Source organism: Quercus suber, unplaced genomic scaffold (genome assembly GCF_002906115.3).
Source record: "Quercus suber isolate HL8 unplaced genomic scaffold, Cork oak 2.0 scaffold_3B, whole genome shotgun sequence".
NCBI lineage: Eukaryota > Viridiplantae > Streptophyta > Magnoliopsida > Fagales > Fagaceae > Quercus > Quercus suber.
The window spans coordinates 1,864,403-1,881,844 of record NW_027071805.1 but is presented as its reverse complement, the minus strand read 5'-3'; the positions used below and the strand labels follow the sequence as shown (position 1 = coordinate 1,881,844).

The window sequence follows — 17,442 nt, the reverse complement described above, 5'->3', positions numbered from 1 at the left end:
ATGCAATATATCATGTCTAATCCAACGCACCGTCCACTTTTTGTTTTGGGGGCGGGGCGGGAATTCAACACAATATTCCAAATTCTATGGCCCAAACGCGCGCAGACTCTCCCGCGTTTCGGCCCATAGTCATAAACAATGGCTTATTCGTTTATTTTATTTGGTGCATTTACTTAAGTGAAAAAAGGAGAAATATTTTATTTGAGGAAAAAAAAAGTGATTTTAGAAACAACTTATTAGTTATTAGCATAGTTTTTTTTTTTCAAAAGATATATTTTTTTGATAAATTTTATGTTAAATTAATATGTGACAAAAAACTTAAAACTAACTTATTTCTTAAAAAACATAAAGTAAGATTATTTGCCCAAAAAAAAAAAAAAAAAAACTGAAACAAAAATCAAAAAAACTTTTCCCATATGTAATGGGCTTGTACATCACTCTGCAATCTATCAAATCCAATCATCCACTTTATCAGACAATACAAATATACTTTTAATCCAAACATGATTTCGAGTTCCAAAGCCACAACCTCTGTGACGTGCTTTTTTGTTTTTCTTTCCCAACTTGGAATAATATAAATAGAGCATATACTAGTTATAGAAATGCCAAACTCATACAAATCAATGTAATGACCAGCGTGAAATTCAATGATTTTCTCTCAGAACAAAGAAAAAAAAGACAAGAATGGACAACTGTTAGTCATCATCATCATCATAGGCATGTATAAGATCAGGAGCATTAGAAGATAATCAAAGAATCCCGCATGTCCTCTGCTTTCTCTTTGCCTTTTTGGGCTTTGGAGGTTCCAGCACCAACTTTATAGATGTATCAAACACACCCTTCACATTCTGCAATTTTCAGTAACAAAGTTTCAATTTACAGTTCTTGAAACCAACTTGGAACAATGCTTCACAATGTCTAAAGTATGTTAAAACAACACATTTGGATGCCAATTAGTACTATTTCATTACTTTCTTCTGTATCTACAATTCTGCATATGTTGCTTTGCTTAGAACAATGATTTGATTCCTTGTTTTATTTTACTAATGAAGTGATTACCGTACTGGACAATGATGTCTCCAAATGGCTTGTGTTAGAGTTTAGAGGAGCTTTCTACAGACACACATACCTATATTTTTCCCTTTATAATGATGTCTGAAATATATGTCACTAAACTAACATTCAGGTGGCAACCAGAAGAATTTTTTTTTTCCATGATGATGGGCTACCATCACAGAGACCCTACTGGGAACAATCTTTAACAAATTGGCTGCACAACAAGGTTGACCTGAAATCTCATGTCCTTTATGAATTACCAATCAATTAAATATGTTCCCATTTTGTTCCTGTTTTCACTTCACTAATATATCTAGTAGACCAAGTACTGAAGTTTGATATGATATCTTCTTCATGTTAAATGATGGAGTATTTCATAAATTTTATGAGAAAATATAAAAAAAAATGAGAAACATACCTGCTGTGTCTTTGAGCTGCATTCTATGTATGCTACTGCTCCAATTTGGTTTTTCAGTTCTTCACCCTGGTATTAAAAGATATACTATATAAATACATATAATTGAAAAGGAAAACAACTCCACACAAGATAGTTTTTCACTGATTTGTATGTGTCTCAGCAGAGGGGTGCATCAACATCAGACTAGGCCATACGCACAATGTGACATGGCCTGGAAAGCTAATTATTTCCACCAAAAAGAGAGATGGGTGCCCTATTCAAATTGACTGTGCTTTGTTGAAACAATCAGTGTGTGCCCCATGTTCAGTTGGTGTTGAAAATAGACCCATGCCCACTGCGTGTAACGTGCGATTAACATTAATAAGTCTAAAGACCGACAGATTTCACAATTGTTGAGGTGGTAGATTAATATTGGCATACCTTATGCAATAAAGGTGATGTTAATGATGCTTCCAATGAATGTGACGTCAATGAATGTGATGTTACATTAATAACAATCTACCACCTCTATTAGTTGTGAAAAAAAAATTTGTCAATTGATTGTCTCCGTAGCATTGCTATACGATTTATTGTATTGCTACAAATGCAAAATGCTTATGTGATTGTGGGGGAAAAAAAAAAAGTTGCAGGTTGCCTGCCTACCTGTTTTGTGGCAATGGTACATGCCCCAGGATAATTCAAGTGAAACTCTTCATCTTCTCTCAAATCTGCGATCCCAAATAACAATGTTTAATAGAAAATAGTAACAAACAAATGTACAAGCAGAAAAAAATCTGGGGTTTCTTTTTTTGGGGGGGGGGGGGGGGGGGAGGGGGGGGGGGGGGAGGGTACCAAGATTTTAATCTTCATGAATAGTTAAGAATGTCCCAAACAACTGTGAATATACCAAACCATATATACTAAATATTGATGCAAAACTATAAGAACATATACAGATGTTTCTAGCTACATTTATGTATTTGAAATGTATATATGTATGTATTCAAATATCATTAATTGTAGGAGTGGATGACCATGTTGCACTTTTTATTTCACCAATATACTTTAATTTGATTGTACATTCCTGTATAATAGAATTTTGAAAATTCAGAAGAAAAAGAAGGACAAAAAAAGGAACTTTTCATTCTTCACTTTATATTTTCCACCGAGCACACTCGATTATCTAGAGAATTGGGACACTTCATGGAAAAGCAAGGCCATGGTTCTGGCAATAATCATTAACAGAAGTAAAATATTAATGAAGGAAAGAATCTATCACCTAGTTTGGTCCCCACAAGAACAATGGGCACTGATGGGGCATAATGTCTCAGCTCCGGAATCCACTACCCCAACATAAGAAGAGGCAGGAAGAAAAAGAAACAAGCACAAAGAATCTAATTAGTATATACATTTGGTTGAAACGTTTTGTAAATGAAAGAAAATCAAAAGAAGGATTTTATCAAAAGAAAAGAGAATCCTACTTTCTTTGATATGTTTTCAAAGCTAGGCCTACTTATTAAAGAAAAGCAAAGTAGGAAAACATCAGCTCCTCTGTAACTCAGGGGCCTCAGCCTGTTATAATCTTCTTGACCTGCAAAAATTGCAGACATTGTAAGCTTTCATTCCATTGACTTATAAAGCCAAAGAGCCATCCTAATTTTGTTTTAGGAGCCACTTTTGCATTATCATATGAGTTCCCACAATATTAACTTGGAAAGTTACTATTTATTTCAAGATTAATCAAGGTGCTTTGCAATAATTGGTTTTCAAAAACAAAGCTTAATGGGCTTGTCTTTTTCATGTCACATGGAAGTACTGATGTGCTTCTAAGATATATGGAACATATTAATAAATATTAAAATTTTTAGTAAGCCTAATTGCTACACGAGTTGGATGATTTCATGTCATCAAATGCTTTAGGAAATACAGAATTCTGCCTTTTTCACTGTCACTCAGCCAAATCATTAAAATGAGATCTAAATAGTTTTTTATTATCTACAAGACTACAATATTAAGTAGCTCTAATTAATTAGCCTGAGTCAAATACATACGCACGCACATGCTTTTTTCATATATGAATAAAAATGATACCATTGCTTCATGTGATAGAGTCTATTCGATTTTCCTATGAATTGTAGATCACCACTACTGTTCGATTAGAATGTATTTTTTTCCTTGCCATGATCCTTGTAACTCAATGACATTATCAAGTTCTCTTAATGGGGATAACCTAAGTTTAAATTCCCTATACCCAATTGTTGTATAAGCCAGGAAAAAAAAAAAAAAGAAGTGTTTTTCCTTTGGAAATAATCATGACCTGCAAAAATTGCAGACATTGTAAGCTTTCATTCCATTGACTTATAAAGCCAAAGAGCCATCCTAATTTTGTTTTAGGAGCCACTTTTGCATTATCATATGAGTTCCCACAATATTAACTTGGAAAGTTACTATTTATTTCAAGATTAATCAAGGTGCTTTGCAATAATTGGTTTTCAAAAACAAAGCTTAATGGGCTTGTCTTTTTCATGTCACATGGAAGTAGTGATGTGCTTCTAAGATATATGGAACATATTAATAAATATTAAAATTTTTAGTAAGCCTAATTGCTACACGAGTTGGATGATTTCATGTCATCAAATGCTTTAGGAAATACAGAATTCTGCCTTTTTCACTGTCACTCAGCCAAATCATTAAAATGAGATCTAAATAGTTTTTTATTATCTACAAGACTACAATATTAAGTAGCTCTAATTAATTAGCCTGAGTCAAATACATACGCACGCACATGCTTTTTTCATATATGAATAAAAATGATACCATTGCTTCATGTGATAGAGTCTATTCGATTTTCCTATGAATTGTAGATCACCACTACTGTTCGATTAGAATGTATTTTTTTCCTTGCCATGATCCTTGGAACTCAATGACATTATCAAGTTCTCTTAATGGGGAGAACCTAAGTTTAAATTCCCTATCCCCAATTGTTGTATAAGCCAGAAAAGAAAAAAAAAGATGTGTTTTTCCTTTGGAAATTATCATTTATGCTATACATGTCTAAAAATCCTTTATGCTTGCTCACAGTTAAGATTGAAATATAATGAAAACTGAATCTTTGGTAGTAATGGTGATCAATTATAGCCATTAAAAAAGTTTTTTTCATCACAGAACTAGAAAAACATACGAGTAGAAGTTTAGACAAAAGCCATTTCATCAAAAGAAATTAATTGCATACAAGTACAATTTGCCTGATCACTTTGATCATAAACAATAGCTTCAAATCAGAGGCCAAAATTTCTTCCCCCTAAGGGAGGTCATGATTCTTGTACCATAACAAAGTTAACAATCATTGAAGGAAAACTAAAAATTGAAAGATAAAAAATAACCATGCATCAAACAAATTGACCATTAATTATAGAGGGAGAGATTGAGTATACCAGCAGTATCCCAGAGACCCAAATTCACAGTCTTCCCATCAACCATAACATTGGCACTGAAGTTATCAAAAACAGTGGGGACATAATCCTATCATACAATACATAAACCACATTGGAAATCAAATGCAGATTAACAGGAACAACTAAAACATGAAAAAATAAAAAAATAAAAACAAATAAAGAACATATATGAAAGTTAAAAAGAGTTTTATACAGTTGGGAAAGTGTTGGTGGTGTAGGAGATTAGAAGACTTGTCTTCCCAACAGCACCATCTCCAACTGTGACACATTTGATAAACCTTGTTGTTGTTGCGCTAGGAGTAACTGCAGCATTCATTCTGTTATTCATCAAACAAACAAAGAAACAAAAGTAGAACAAAACTCTTTTTTTTTTTTTTTTTTTTTCTCTCAGACAAACAAGACCTTGTAGTTCCTGTTTAAGATTCTCCCTCAAAGTCTGGTTAAGTTTATATATATCACGCAAGAGTAAGAGAGAGAGAGAGAGAGAGACAGAGAGTTTGAGAAAGATGACTTGAAAAGGTGCCAAAATTTTCTATAGGCTTTTGAAGGGTGGTAAAGACCTGTGAGTGTGAGTTCACTTTAATTTGAGCTGTCAGGGAGGCAAAAAGTTGATACAAAAAGCAGCTCACGTAGGAAATTAATCATTTCAAATCAAAAAATTGAAAAGTAAAAAAAATAAAAAAAAAAAAATGGAAAGAAATTATTTATTATTACGCGCTCGGGGAAGCACTTGAGTACAAGCTCCAATGATTTTAGCTGTGTACTTGTGTTGGTTTGTGTTTCTCTTATCAAAATTAGAAATTTAGGGTTTAGTTAGATATTGTTTATTTTATTGAAAAATAAAAATTTATTACTGAAAATATTGTAGTAAAATATTTTTTAAAGAGCAAAATACTATTCACGTGTTTTTTAGGTGTTGGCTGGTTCATGAACACTACCATGGGACCAGCAAAAAAAAAAAAAAAAATGCAAACCCAAAAACATCTCTACGCAATCGCACGCTTGGATTGCAGTCATGACCATTTGGTCTTTTTGTTTTTGTTTTTTTATAATCAGTAAACTTTGGTTTAGTAGAATATGAAACATGTTTTTCTAATTTTTTTTTTATTTGTTTTTGTTTTCTGTTTGGACAGTGGAGATTGGTAGATGGTGAAAAGGCTTCTTATAAATTGTTCTTATAATATTTATCTTTTTAATTTAGCATCAAAAAATTAAGTTCAAACCAAGTATAGAGACACAATTAATTTGGTACGCAACCAATGCATGAAGTTAGCAAGTTACGTAGACATGTGGTTTTTTTCTCTAATGATTTGATAAAAATATTAAAAGCCTTTACGCAAGACAATACGTGCAAATCCTCAACACCCTCTTGCATTTCTTTTCGAACCTTCAGAAGCCAATGCAAAATTACATATTAATGAAATTTTCACACCATATTCTAATGGCATATATGATATCTATGCATAATTTTATACTAAATGATAGATAATTTGAATTTATGAAATTCGCTTTATAATTATTGTTCCATAAACAAGTTAACCAAGACATTTCTTCTCAAAAATGTTCAAAAATGTTAAGACACTAATGCTATCTCATTAAAAAAAAAAAAAAGAGGTTAAGATTCTAATTAGTTTTGGTGTAAAATAAACAGGATTTGAACCTAAGTCTCTTATGAGATTTTACAAGTTGAACTCCCATAATATATCATAATTAAGTATTAGAACTTTTAGGAGACAGTTTTTTTTATTTTATACTAAATGATAGATAATTTGAATTTATGAAATTCGCTTTATAATTATTGTTCCATAAACAAGTTAACCAAGACATTTCTTCTCAAAAATGTTCAAAAATGTTAAGACACTAATGCTATCTCATTAAAAAAAAAAAAAAGAGGTTAAGATTCTAATTAGTTTTGGTGTAAAATAAACAGGATTTGAACCTAAGTCTCTTATGAGATTTTACAAGTTGAACTCCCATAATATATCATAATTAAGTATTAGAACTTTTAGGAGACAGTTTTTTTTTTGTTTGGTAAGATTTTAAATGATGTAGGACAAAATATTCTAATTAATTTCTGTAATCTTTTATATTTGGTATTTTTATGTAATTTTCGTTATTTTAGGTTTAGGTGGTTTATTTCCTTGTTTTTAGGTGCATTTAGTGCTTTTTAGGTTAAATTTGATTCCTGTTATGGTTAGGTATCAATTGGGAGTTATTTTAGATTATATTTTCTTGTCAGTCAAGTTTTAAGGAGCCCTTAAATAGGCCTTTAAGTCTGTAAACGTTTTTCATAGTTTATTATCAATAAAAATTCAGACTTGTGTCTTTTGTGTTCTCTGGTGGATTCCAGACCTATCACATTGTGGATTCAAGGAACCCCTCGTGGATTCGAGGTTTACTACTCAGGAACTAACAGTTTAGTTTCTGTCCATCAAAGAGAGCATCGTGTGTGCTTCTCTTCAGGCTTCCGCGACATCATTAAATGATAATGACTTTATTTGTAGTTGAAAATTGAAATCGCATCAACTTATGTGATTGAGTTTGCAAATCGACCATTTAAAAAAAAAAAATGATTCCACACCTATTGAATATTAATTATGTCCTCTAAGAACATCTTTAATCCCACAAATTTCACACCTACAGTGGACGTGAACCTTAGCAACTACATTTATTAGCAAGATAAGTAAGTATACTACAAAGTCATGGATCCTCTCAATGAGCTTGAAATCCAACAAAATCTCTAAACTTTAACGAATTCAAAGTACATAATTTGTTGGAAAATTTATTTAGAATTTTTTTTGGTGTTAATAAAAGTCTATTTCTTGTTAAAAAGTAATTGGTATTTATCTATATGGATTTGATAGCTTTGCCTTAATAAGAACCCTTCTATAAATGGGAGAGGAGGAGATTAGAATTAAGCATAAAAAAAAAAGATAGGAAAAACATGAATTTCTAATTGGGATTTAAACTTATGGGGCACGAAAAGGAGTGCAGCATGTGCATGAGAGAGGGTAAAGAAAAGTGAGAAATTTTATTTAATGGTGATATTGTTGTACTTGCTGTAAAATCAAATTTTAGACATAAACTTAGAGGAATTTGTTATTGATTTAATTATCTAGGATTTTTTCCTAGTTAGTCAGTGGTGGCTCTAAGATATATTTTTAGTGGAGGTAAGTAAGAAGATGCATTTTGGATAAAAAATGAATCTTGCAGTTTACATGATTTTTTTATTACAAAGTGCCACATTTACAAAGTTTTTGGAACATTTTTCTAGTAATTTTAGTTGATAAGTTGTTATTAGTTCTAATTTAAACTTACTATTGAGATTACTTTTTTTTTTTTTTTTGCCCAACAAGCCCAAACAATAAATTTATAGAGAATGGGTTAAAGGTTTAGGTGCTGGCCGTCGATCATCATGCATGAACTTTCTTTATAAAAAATACTAAGAGTTTCTTTACAAATGGGGGGGAAAAAGAAAGAAGAAAAGGGTCTCCGACGGCCAGCACCTAAACCTTTAACCCATTCTCTATAAATTTATTGTTTGGGCTTGTTGGGCTGAAAACCCAGCAAAACTCAGGGTCAATCCAAACTGAGTCCCTACACAAAGTTTTTACAACATTTTTCTAATAATTTTAGTTGATAAGTTGTTATTAGTTCTAATTTAAACTTACTATTGAAATTACTTTTTTTTTTTTTTTTTTCATTAGTAACAGCCAGTAACAATCTGTTACTTAAGATTTGCTGTGAAAGTATTATGAACATAGCGTTTCTCATATAAGATGAATTATAAGATCAATGCATATTGTTTATTAATATGATTTTTTTTTATAATAGTTTATTAATACGATGATGATACTAATTATTGTTGCTAAGATTAAATCTTGGAAATCATCTATTGTTTTTAAATACAATAAACATATGAATTATTGTTATTAAGTAAACTCCAAGTGAGATTTAAATACAATAAATTTTTATGTATTAGTTTATTTCAAATTTGTTAAGATCTAAATGATTTTTTTTTTTTTTTTTTTAAAGATTTAAGAAGAACAAATTTATACTTTTGTTGTTAAATGCAATTTTTCCCAGCTTCTTTCGCTCCCTTTGTACTGTTGCTGCCGAGGATTATATCTTCCTCCTCTTCTTCAGTAACCTTCAGTTTCTTCCACATTTCTTCGAGCTCTTCTGCCATGGTTAGACAGCCCCCACTCACCGTATATAGCAAGAGGGTACAAAGACTAGCCTTACCTCACAGGAAGGCCACACTACTCTTGCAGGAACGCAAGACCTCACTTGCTTCTACATGCGCTAGAGCATGGGCGCTAGAGCATGAGAGCAAACTGCATTTTCAATGTTGTGTTGTGATTTGGAATTTTGCTTGGGGAAGCATTTGAGTACAAGCTCCCATGATTTTAGCTGTGTACTTGTGTTGGTTTGTGTTTCTCTTATCCGAATTAGAAATTCAAGGTCTGTTTAGATACCGCTTATTTTATTAAAAATTAAAAATTTATTACTAAAAATATTGTAGTAAAATATTTTTTAAAAAACAAAGTACTATTCACGTGTTTTTTAGGTGTTGGCTGGTCCATAAACGCTACCATGGGACCAGCAAAAAAAAAAAAAATGCAAACCCAAAAACATCTCTACGCAAACGCACGCTTGGATTGCAGTCATGACCATTTGGTTTTTTTGTTTTTGTTTTTTTATAATCAGTAAACTTTGGTTCAGTAGAATATGAAACATGTTTTTTAAATTTTTTTTATTTGTTTTTGTTTTCTGTTTGGACAGTGGAGATTGGTAGATAGTGAAAAGGGTTCTTATAAATTGTTCTTATAATATTTATCTTTTTAATTTAGAATCAAAAAATTAAGTTCAAACCAAGTATAGAGACACAATTAATTTGGTACGCAACCAATGCATGAAGTTAACAAGTTACGTAGACATGTGGTTTTTTTCTCTAATGATTTGATAAAAATATTAAAAGCCTTTACGCAAGACAATACGTGCAAATCCTCAACACCCTCTTGCATTTCTTTTCGAACCTTCAGAAGCCAATGCAAAATTACATATTAATGAAATTTTCACACCATATTCTAATGGCATATATGATATCTATGCATAATTTTTATACTAAATGATAGATAATTTGAATTTATGAAATTCGCTTTATAATTATTGTTCCATAAACAAGTTAACCAAGACATTTCTTCTCAAAAATGTTCAAAAATGTTAAGACACTAATGCTATCTCATTAAAAAAAAAAAAGAGGTTAAGATTCTAATTAGTTTTGGTGTAAAATAAACAGGATTTGAACCTAAGTCTCTTATGAGATTTTACAAGTTGAACTCCCATAATATATCATAATTAAGTATTAGAACTTTTAGGAGACAGTTTTTTTTGTTTGGTAAGATTTTAAATGATAATGACTTTATTTGTAGTTGAAAACTGAAATCGCATCAACTTATGTGATTGAGTTTGCAAATCGACCATTTAAAAAAAAAAATGATTCCACACCTATTGAATATTAATTATGTCCTCTAAGAACATCTTTAATCCCACAAATTTCACACCTACAGTGGACGTGAACCTTAGCAACTACATTTATTAGCAAGATAAGTAAGTATACTACAAAGTCATGGATCCTCTCAATGAGCTTGAAATCCAACAAAATCTCTAAACTTTAACGAATTCAAAGTACATAACTTGTTGGAAAATTTATTTAGAATTTTTTTTGGTGTTAATAAAAGTCTATTTCTTGTTAAAAAGTAATTGGTATTTATCTATATGGATTTGATAGCTTTGCCTTAATAAGAACCCTTCTATAAATGGGAGAGGAGGAGATTAGAATTAAGCATAAAAAAAAAAGATAGGAAAAACATGAATTTCTAATTGGGATTTAAACTTATGGTGCACGAAAAGGAGTGCAGCATGTGCATGAGAGAGGGTAAAGAAAAGTGAGAAATTTTATTTAATGGTGATATTGTTGTACTTGCTGTAAAATCAAAATTTAGACATAAACTTGAGAGGAATTTGTTATTGATTTAATTATCTAGGATTTTTTCCTAGTTAGTCAGTGGTGGCTCTAAGATATATTTTTAGTGGAGGTAAGTAAGAAGATGCATTTTGGATAAAAAATGAATCTTGCAGTTTACATGATTTTTTTATTACAAAGTGCCACATTTACAAAGTTTTTACAACATTTTTCTAATAATTTTAGTTGATAAGTTGTTATTAGTTCTAATTTAAACTTACTATTGAAATTACTTTTTTTTTTTTTTTTCATTAGTAACAACCAGTAACAATCTGTTACTTAAGATTTGCTGTGAAAGTATTATGAACATAGCGTTTCTCATATAAGATGAATTATAAGATCAATGCATATTGTTTATTAATATGATTTTTTTTTTATAATAGTTTATTAATACGATGATGATACTAATTATTGTTGCTAAGATTAAATCTTGGAAATCATCTATTGTTTTTAAATACAATAAACATATGAATTATTGTTATTAAGTAAACTCCAAGTGAGATTTAAATACAATAAATTTTTATGTATTAGTTTATTTCAAATTTGTTAAGATCTAAATGATTTTTTTTTTTTTTTTTAAGATTTAAGAAGAACAAATTTATACTTTTGTTGTAAGGCTTATTGTTTCCCCCATATTTTTGATAAATTTGGTTTGATATTGAGTTTTTTATTTTTATTTTTTAATTTTTTAATTTTTTTTAAAGACCAAGATATTGTCAAGATAATCATAATCAAGTTCATTTTAGCTAGGCTTTAAAAAAAAATTAGGTCTAGGAGGTTCAAAATTTTATTTTAGGAGGGTCAAATGAAGAAAAAATTATATATATATATATATATATTGGCCAGCTCAAGAGTAGGGGGGTTTATTTAAACCCCCTGAATTGTTCCTAGAGCCGCCCATGTAGCTAGTCTCCTAGTTTTCTTTCGGTTTGAAATGAGTTTTAATCTCATGATAAGGAGCAACTATTATGAAGCGAACGTAATCTATTTAAACTTTATGAGATTGGTTAATGAGGTTGGTCCAACATAATTATTTTTTTTTGAGAGTCAAGTCCAACATAATTAGCATCATAAGATTAAAATTGATTTTGGTTAAACCTGTCCCATAGTGTAAGATAGCTAACCTGTCCCATAATGTGGAACGTATATAATGTCTAACTCAAATAAAGATTGATATTAATTATTAAAAAATATAATAATAAAGATTGATATTAGTTGCCCTTGATCGTAAAGATTTATATTAGCTGTGTCTGAATTGCGTACAAATGCTTTAGAGGATTAGAATTGATATTGTTTCAATTGTTATGGAAGCCACGAAAATTACAGCAAATGTCTATTTGCCTACAAATGCTTTAGAGGATTAGAATTGATATTGTTTCAATTGTTATGGAAGCCATGAAAATTACAGCAAATGTCCATATTTTTCTAAGGTACGGTAATCAACTTTTTGGAACAGGGTTCAAGAGCCCTAGCTGGACAAAACTGTTCAGTTTTTTTTCTTTTCTTTTTCTTTTGCTTTCTTTTGTGTTTTTTTTTTAATTGGGCATCATTTTTTAATAAAGGTATATGCATAAATTTATACAAACTCATTTTTTTTTATTTCTCCATTTTTTCACTCCCAACCAAACAAAAATGAGGGAAATTAAATTCTTTTCTATCCTCCCACTTTTCCACCCCTCCAACCAAACAAACCCTTAAGTACAATACTTAGATACTGTTCCTTATATTTCCCTCTTAAAATTCTGTTATGTGGCTTTTTTCTCATAAAATAAAAGTGTATTTTTTAGTTAAATTGTCACATGACAAAATCTTAAGAGGAAAACTTAAAAAACAGCACCTCAATACTGTAAATAAATTTTATTCTAATGGACTAGGCTATTATAGAAGGATAAAATTGATGATGAATTGGGCCTAATATACTCAAAGCAGTGGCAGAGCTAGGATTTTAGTCTAGAGGGGGCAAAATTAAAAGATGATATTAAAAGTGAAATTAATCTAAAAAATATTTATCAACAATAATAACAAAATAAATAAACAATTGTAAGCAAATATGAATATATTTCATATTATCGAAATAAATAAACAAAATTAACCAATTCATAGCTACTAAAAATTTACAAACTGATGGAGTAAGAATGTGATTAGTGTTACTTAAAAAATATAATGAATAAATGTTTGAAATGATTTTTTTGTGATTTGTGACATGTCAATTTGTAAGACATAAGTTGTAAAATTTGTAGTATTTCTAGTATCATTCAAGGATAAAATACTATGAAAGTATCATAAATAGTAACAATAGTGTAAATAATGATATAAAATAAAAAATAAAAAATAGTGAAATAGGTGTAAGTTGCAGTAGGACAAGACAAAAGCAATGGTTTGGTCACTTTCAACAAGTAAAAGTCCTTCTTTCATTTTTTTTTTGTTTCCTCCATGTCAGTATATAACTACTTTAGACTACTATTATTAAAAATTTTGAGGAGTCAAGGGGAGCACCAAAAATTTTGAGGAGTCAGGGGGGCAGGTGCCCCCCTCGCCCCCCTCTGGCTCTGCCAGTGACTCAAAGACATGGGATTTAAAATACTACAGGAAAATAAGAAAAGAAAATTTATATATATATATAGCGGTAACTTTGAAGCGGTACACCGGTATTAACCAGTACCAAAATATATCATTCCTTTGACTAAACCAAAATGGCTTCTTGTACGAAATTAACTTCCTTACTCCCTTTAATTGGTGTCTTAGTCCACCTGTTAAAATATAATTTTCTATTGCAATTGATTGGTTTTTCTTATAAGTAGTTGAGGCACTTTCAATACTTTAGTAGGGCCTTCTAAAACCTCATTTACACGTGCATAAGAACATCCGTTAACAAAAATCTTAAAAAATAAAAAATAAAAAATTGAAGTATTTGAGATACACATGTACGCAACAGGTCATGAATATGTATTTTGCCATTATATTCTTTGAGAGTGGTAGCTTGTCTAATCAAATACACAGGATTGTGTAGTATGATGGTTTTAGAAGCAATTTATCTCTTGAAATTAATTTCATGTGCAAATAATAAATCAAAATTGAGGTCACTAAATTTGCAATTGGAAAGAAAATTAAGCGTAACTGGAGACTACAGAATACTTTCTTTTGTTTACAAATTATGCAACTAGCCCATTTTCCCTAATATTGTCTTAGTGTGATTCAACCTTCATTTNTAATAATGTGAAATGGGTACGAGATACCAAGCAACACAAAAGTAATCATTAATGCATGGGCTATTGGTAGAGATCCTACATATTGGATTGATGCAGATTGCTTTCATCCTGAGAGGTTCATGGTTCCTCTGTTGATTTTAAAGGAACCAACTTTGAATTCATTCCATTTGGAAGTGGTAGGAGGATATGTCCAGGTATATCATTTGGTCTTGCTAATGTTGAACTTGTTCTTTCTCAATTGCTGTATCACTTCACTTGGAAACTTCCCTCTAAAATCAATCCAGAAGAACTTGACATGTCCGAGTCTTTAGGATTATCCTGCAGGCGAGGGAATGATTTGTACCTAGTTGCCACTCCTTGGATGGATTAGTTAGGTAACTCCATCATGAAGTTCCTTAAAATTCTTATATCCTTCTATTTTGAAATAAGTAGATTACACTTGTTATGTCATTGATGTTTACATAAATGTTGTATTATCAACAAAAAAATGTTTACACAAATGTTTATTATCACTATTTTGGTGTCTCTTTAAAATATTGATGATATAGCTACATCCAACCACTCATTTCAAACAAATGGATAAGATTTTAGAAAATTGATGGGGAGTTACTTTTAAAACAATCAAGAATGCTAATCCTCTTTGGACTCATTTTATCGTAAGAAACTGAATAATAGGGATGAAAATATATGATACTTTTTTTAAGAGATTGCATCTAAATTCAGTAAAGTGTACCCTACTGTTCAACAGACACACACACACACACATATATATAATCAAAGACATTTGATTTTTTGTTGAACTCATAATATTGTGTTACATAAACTTTTGTGCTCTTACAATTTTTGATATCATTATTTTAATATGAATTTTTGGCAAAAATGCAAAATTCATTTTTTAAGTTTCACCATAGTTAATTTCAAGTGATAACTTTGCTTTTATTCAATTGAATCCTCTAAGTTTCAAAAGTGTTCAATCAAAGCCTCCCATTAGCCTCCATTAAACTGATCTGTTGTACGCCCAAAATGGGGTCGTTTTGGTAATTTTGAGTTTACCTTCGGCCAGCTTGCTGGTGACTGTCCAAAAATTATAATGAATTTTTAAAATTAAAATCCAAACATTTAGTCCAACTCAGTTTTTTAAGCTGATGTGTACTGGGCCACTCTAGCAATATATAAATTGGGCTTGTTTGTGGGCATTGAACACTATACTGGGCTTCCGTCCTGATCCTATAATATGGGACTGGGCTTGTTCCACTTTCAAAAAGAACCACGGGCCAAGGTAAAGTTATTAAGCAATTAAGTTGGCGATCATAGATTGCAAAACCCATTCGAGACTTGCAATAGAATGTGTTTGGGCATGGTCTTAAGTAAATAATACATTTTTTTATGATAATTATACACTAATTAATGAAAATCTATTTTTAATGAAAAAATACATCCCAGACCCAGACCCAAATCATAATGAATTCTCTGGGGCGTTTGGTTTGCTGTGATGTTACAATACACTATAATATTGTATTATTGTAATATTACATTAATATAATCTCAATATAAGAATACAATATTATATTGTTTAGGAAAGGGATAAAATTAAGATGATGTGATATATTTGTTATGGTAATATTAAAAAAATAAAATAAACCACAAACCTTAATATTACATCATCGTATGTGTATCATATCAATGGCACATCACAGCAAACCAAACGCTTCTGAGTCATTTGGCAGAATACCATTAGAAATGAAGTTTATTATGAGGCATGTGAAGTTTTTGAGGGAAATGAGGTTAATTTTTTTTACAATATGCATTAATCAAAAGTCACCTTTTGAAATAACATAGAAGGGAGACAGGGACAATGAGGAGAGAAACATAGGTACCTTATGTTGTCAATGCCAAAGTAAGCTAGAGATCCGGAAAGGGTTTTTTTTTTTTTTTAACGAATGAACAAAAGTATGAAATTTTTTTTTCTTTCTTATAAAATTAAATATTTTATGAGTAATACTACTGACACAACAATTTTACAAAAAATTCACAACAAAACTTAGGTAACAAGTTATTAATGGTAGGTAAAAAAGTGATGTTATTTGTGAATTTAGATAATAAAAAAAATCAGTTACAACTTGTCACTTAACCTTTATTGTAAAAATATTGTGAAAGTAGTACTAAAAGGATCGTATTCAAACTTATTGCAACTGGGCTTGAAAAAAAAATTAGGATCAAGATGTTCATATTTTTATTGTAAGGCCTTAATTGAAACAAATTAAAACTTAGAAGACTAAATTGAATGAAAATAAAGTTAAAGACCTGAAATGAATTTTGGTCCAACTTAAATAATACGATTTGCATTTTTGCCTTATATTTATAAATAAATTTTTTTCTTGATTTTTTTTAATAAAAATAGAAAAGGAAAAATGCATATTGTTTAGCTATAGCCTCCGGAAGCTACTTTGTCCATTCGTCAAGAATGCATTTGTACTGAAAAGTGAAAACCATACAATTCATTTTGGCTGGTATAAATAAAACTGTATCATTTTAAACCCTAGTAGACCGCAAGCGTGATTCTAGTGTGGTCTGTTTTTTTCTTAAGGACCAATGGTGGACCAAAAATGTTCCCATACCGTGACCATCGGGGAGTACCAAATTTCAATCTGTAAACCCACATGCTTTTAGTGGCCGTGTAAAACATGCATCCTAAATTTTTTTTTTTTTTTAAATTTTGCTTTTGACTGAATAAAATATGCATCCTACTCTCTATTTCACTTTTATGGAATTTACTTTATAATAATTTTTCATTATCATTGATTTTTTGTATAAGTAGGAATTAAACTTTAGATCTCTTATCGATAACATGAGAAATTTTTTTTTTTTTTTTTGATAAAAAGATCGTAACTTTATTAAGATGAAAATAAACACATTACATCTTCAGCTAAAACCGACTCAATCATGATAGGATTTTCTTTTATCCAAGCTGCAAAACTAACTAAATTCTTAGCATACTAAGCTAAGATATATGTAGGACGATTGCCTTGCCTTTGAATATGAGAGACTTATACTCTCCTAAAATCCTTTAACTTAAGCTATATTCCCTCAACTATATAGCGAATAGTTATTGGTGTTCACACGATCCATTCGTAGCCTCAGCAAGTCCAGTATATTTTACTCAGGCTGCCTCGACTCTTCCAGCAAAATCACTGATTACTACTCCAACTCCTAAAGGATGAGAGGATTTGAAAGTTGCGCCATCAACATTAAGGAGACTTTTTTTTGTGCATCTATTTTAGTTTTTTATAATTTTTT

The 17,442-nt window shown here is 30.5% G+C and overlaps 1 protein-coding gene across 1 annotated transcript; it reads right to left on the bottom strand.

The window, feature by feature from the left end:
* Window positions 1–447: 447 nt before the first annotated feature.
* LOC111993067 (rac-like GTP-binding protein RAC2) lies at window positions 448–5,449 on the bottom strand. Its single transcript, XM_065770175.1, has 7 exons — window positions 5,102–5,449; window positions 4,888–4,975; window positions 2,935–3,044; window positions 2,733–2,796; window positions 2,117–2,181; window positions 1,475–1,540; window positions 448–848 (listed from the first exon to the last, which is right to left on the bottom strand). Exons 1-7 carry the CDS (start codon window positions 5,234–5,236, stop codon window positions 750–752), a joined length of 627 nt encoding a protein of 208 aa, XP_065626247.1. The 5' UTR covers window positions 5,237–5,449; the 3' UTR covers window positions 448–749.
* Between the last annotated feature and the right edge of the window lie 11,993 nt (window positions 5,450–17,442).

Coding starts and splice junctions, on each gene's coding strand:
- LOC111993067 (XM_065770175.1), bottom strand. CDS start 5,236: ATGAATAACAGAATGAATGCTGCAGTTACTCCTAGCGCAACAACAACA. Junction 3,045..4,887: donor GGGTCTCTGGGATACTGCTG/GTATACTCAATC, acceptor CAATTTTTGCAG/GTCAAGAAGATTATAACAGG. Junction 2,797..2,934: donor TTGAAAACATATCAAAGAAA/GTAGGATTCTCT, acceptor ATGTTGGGGTAG/TGGATTCCGGAGCTGAGACA.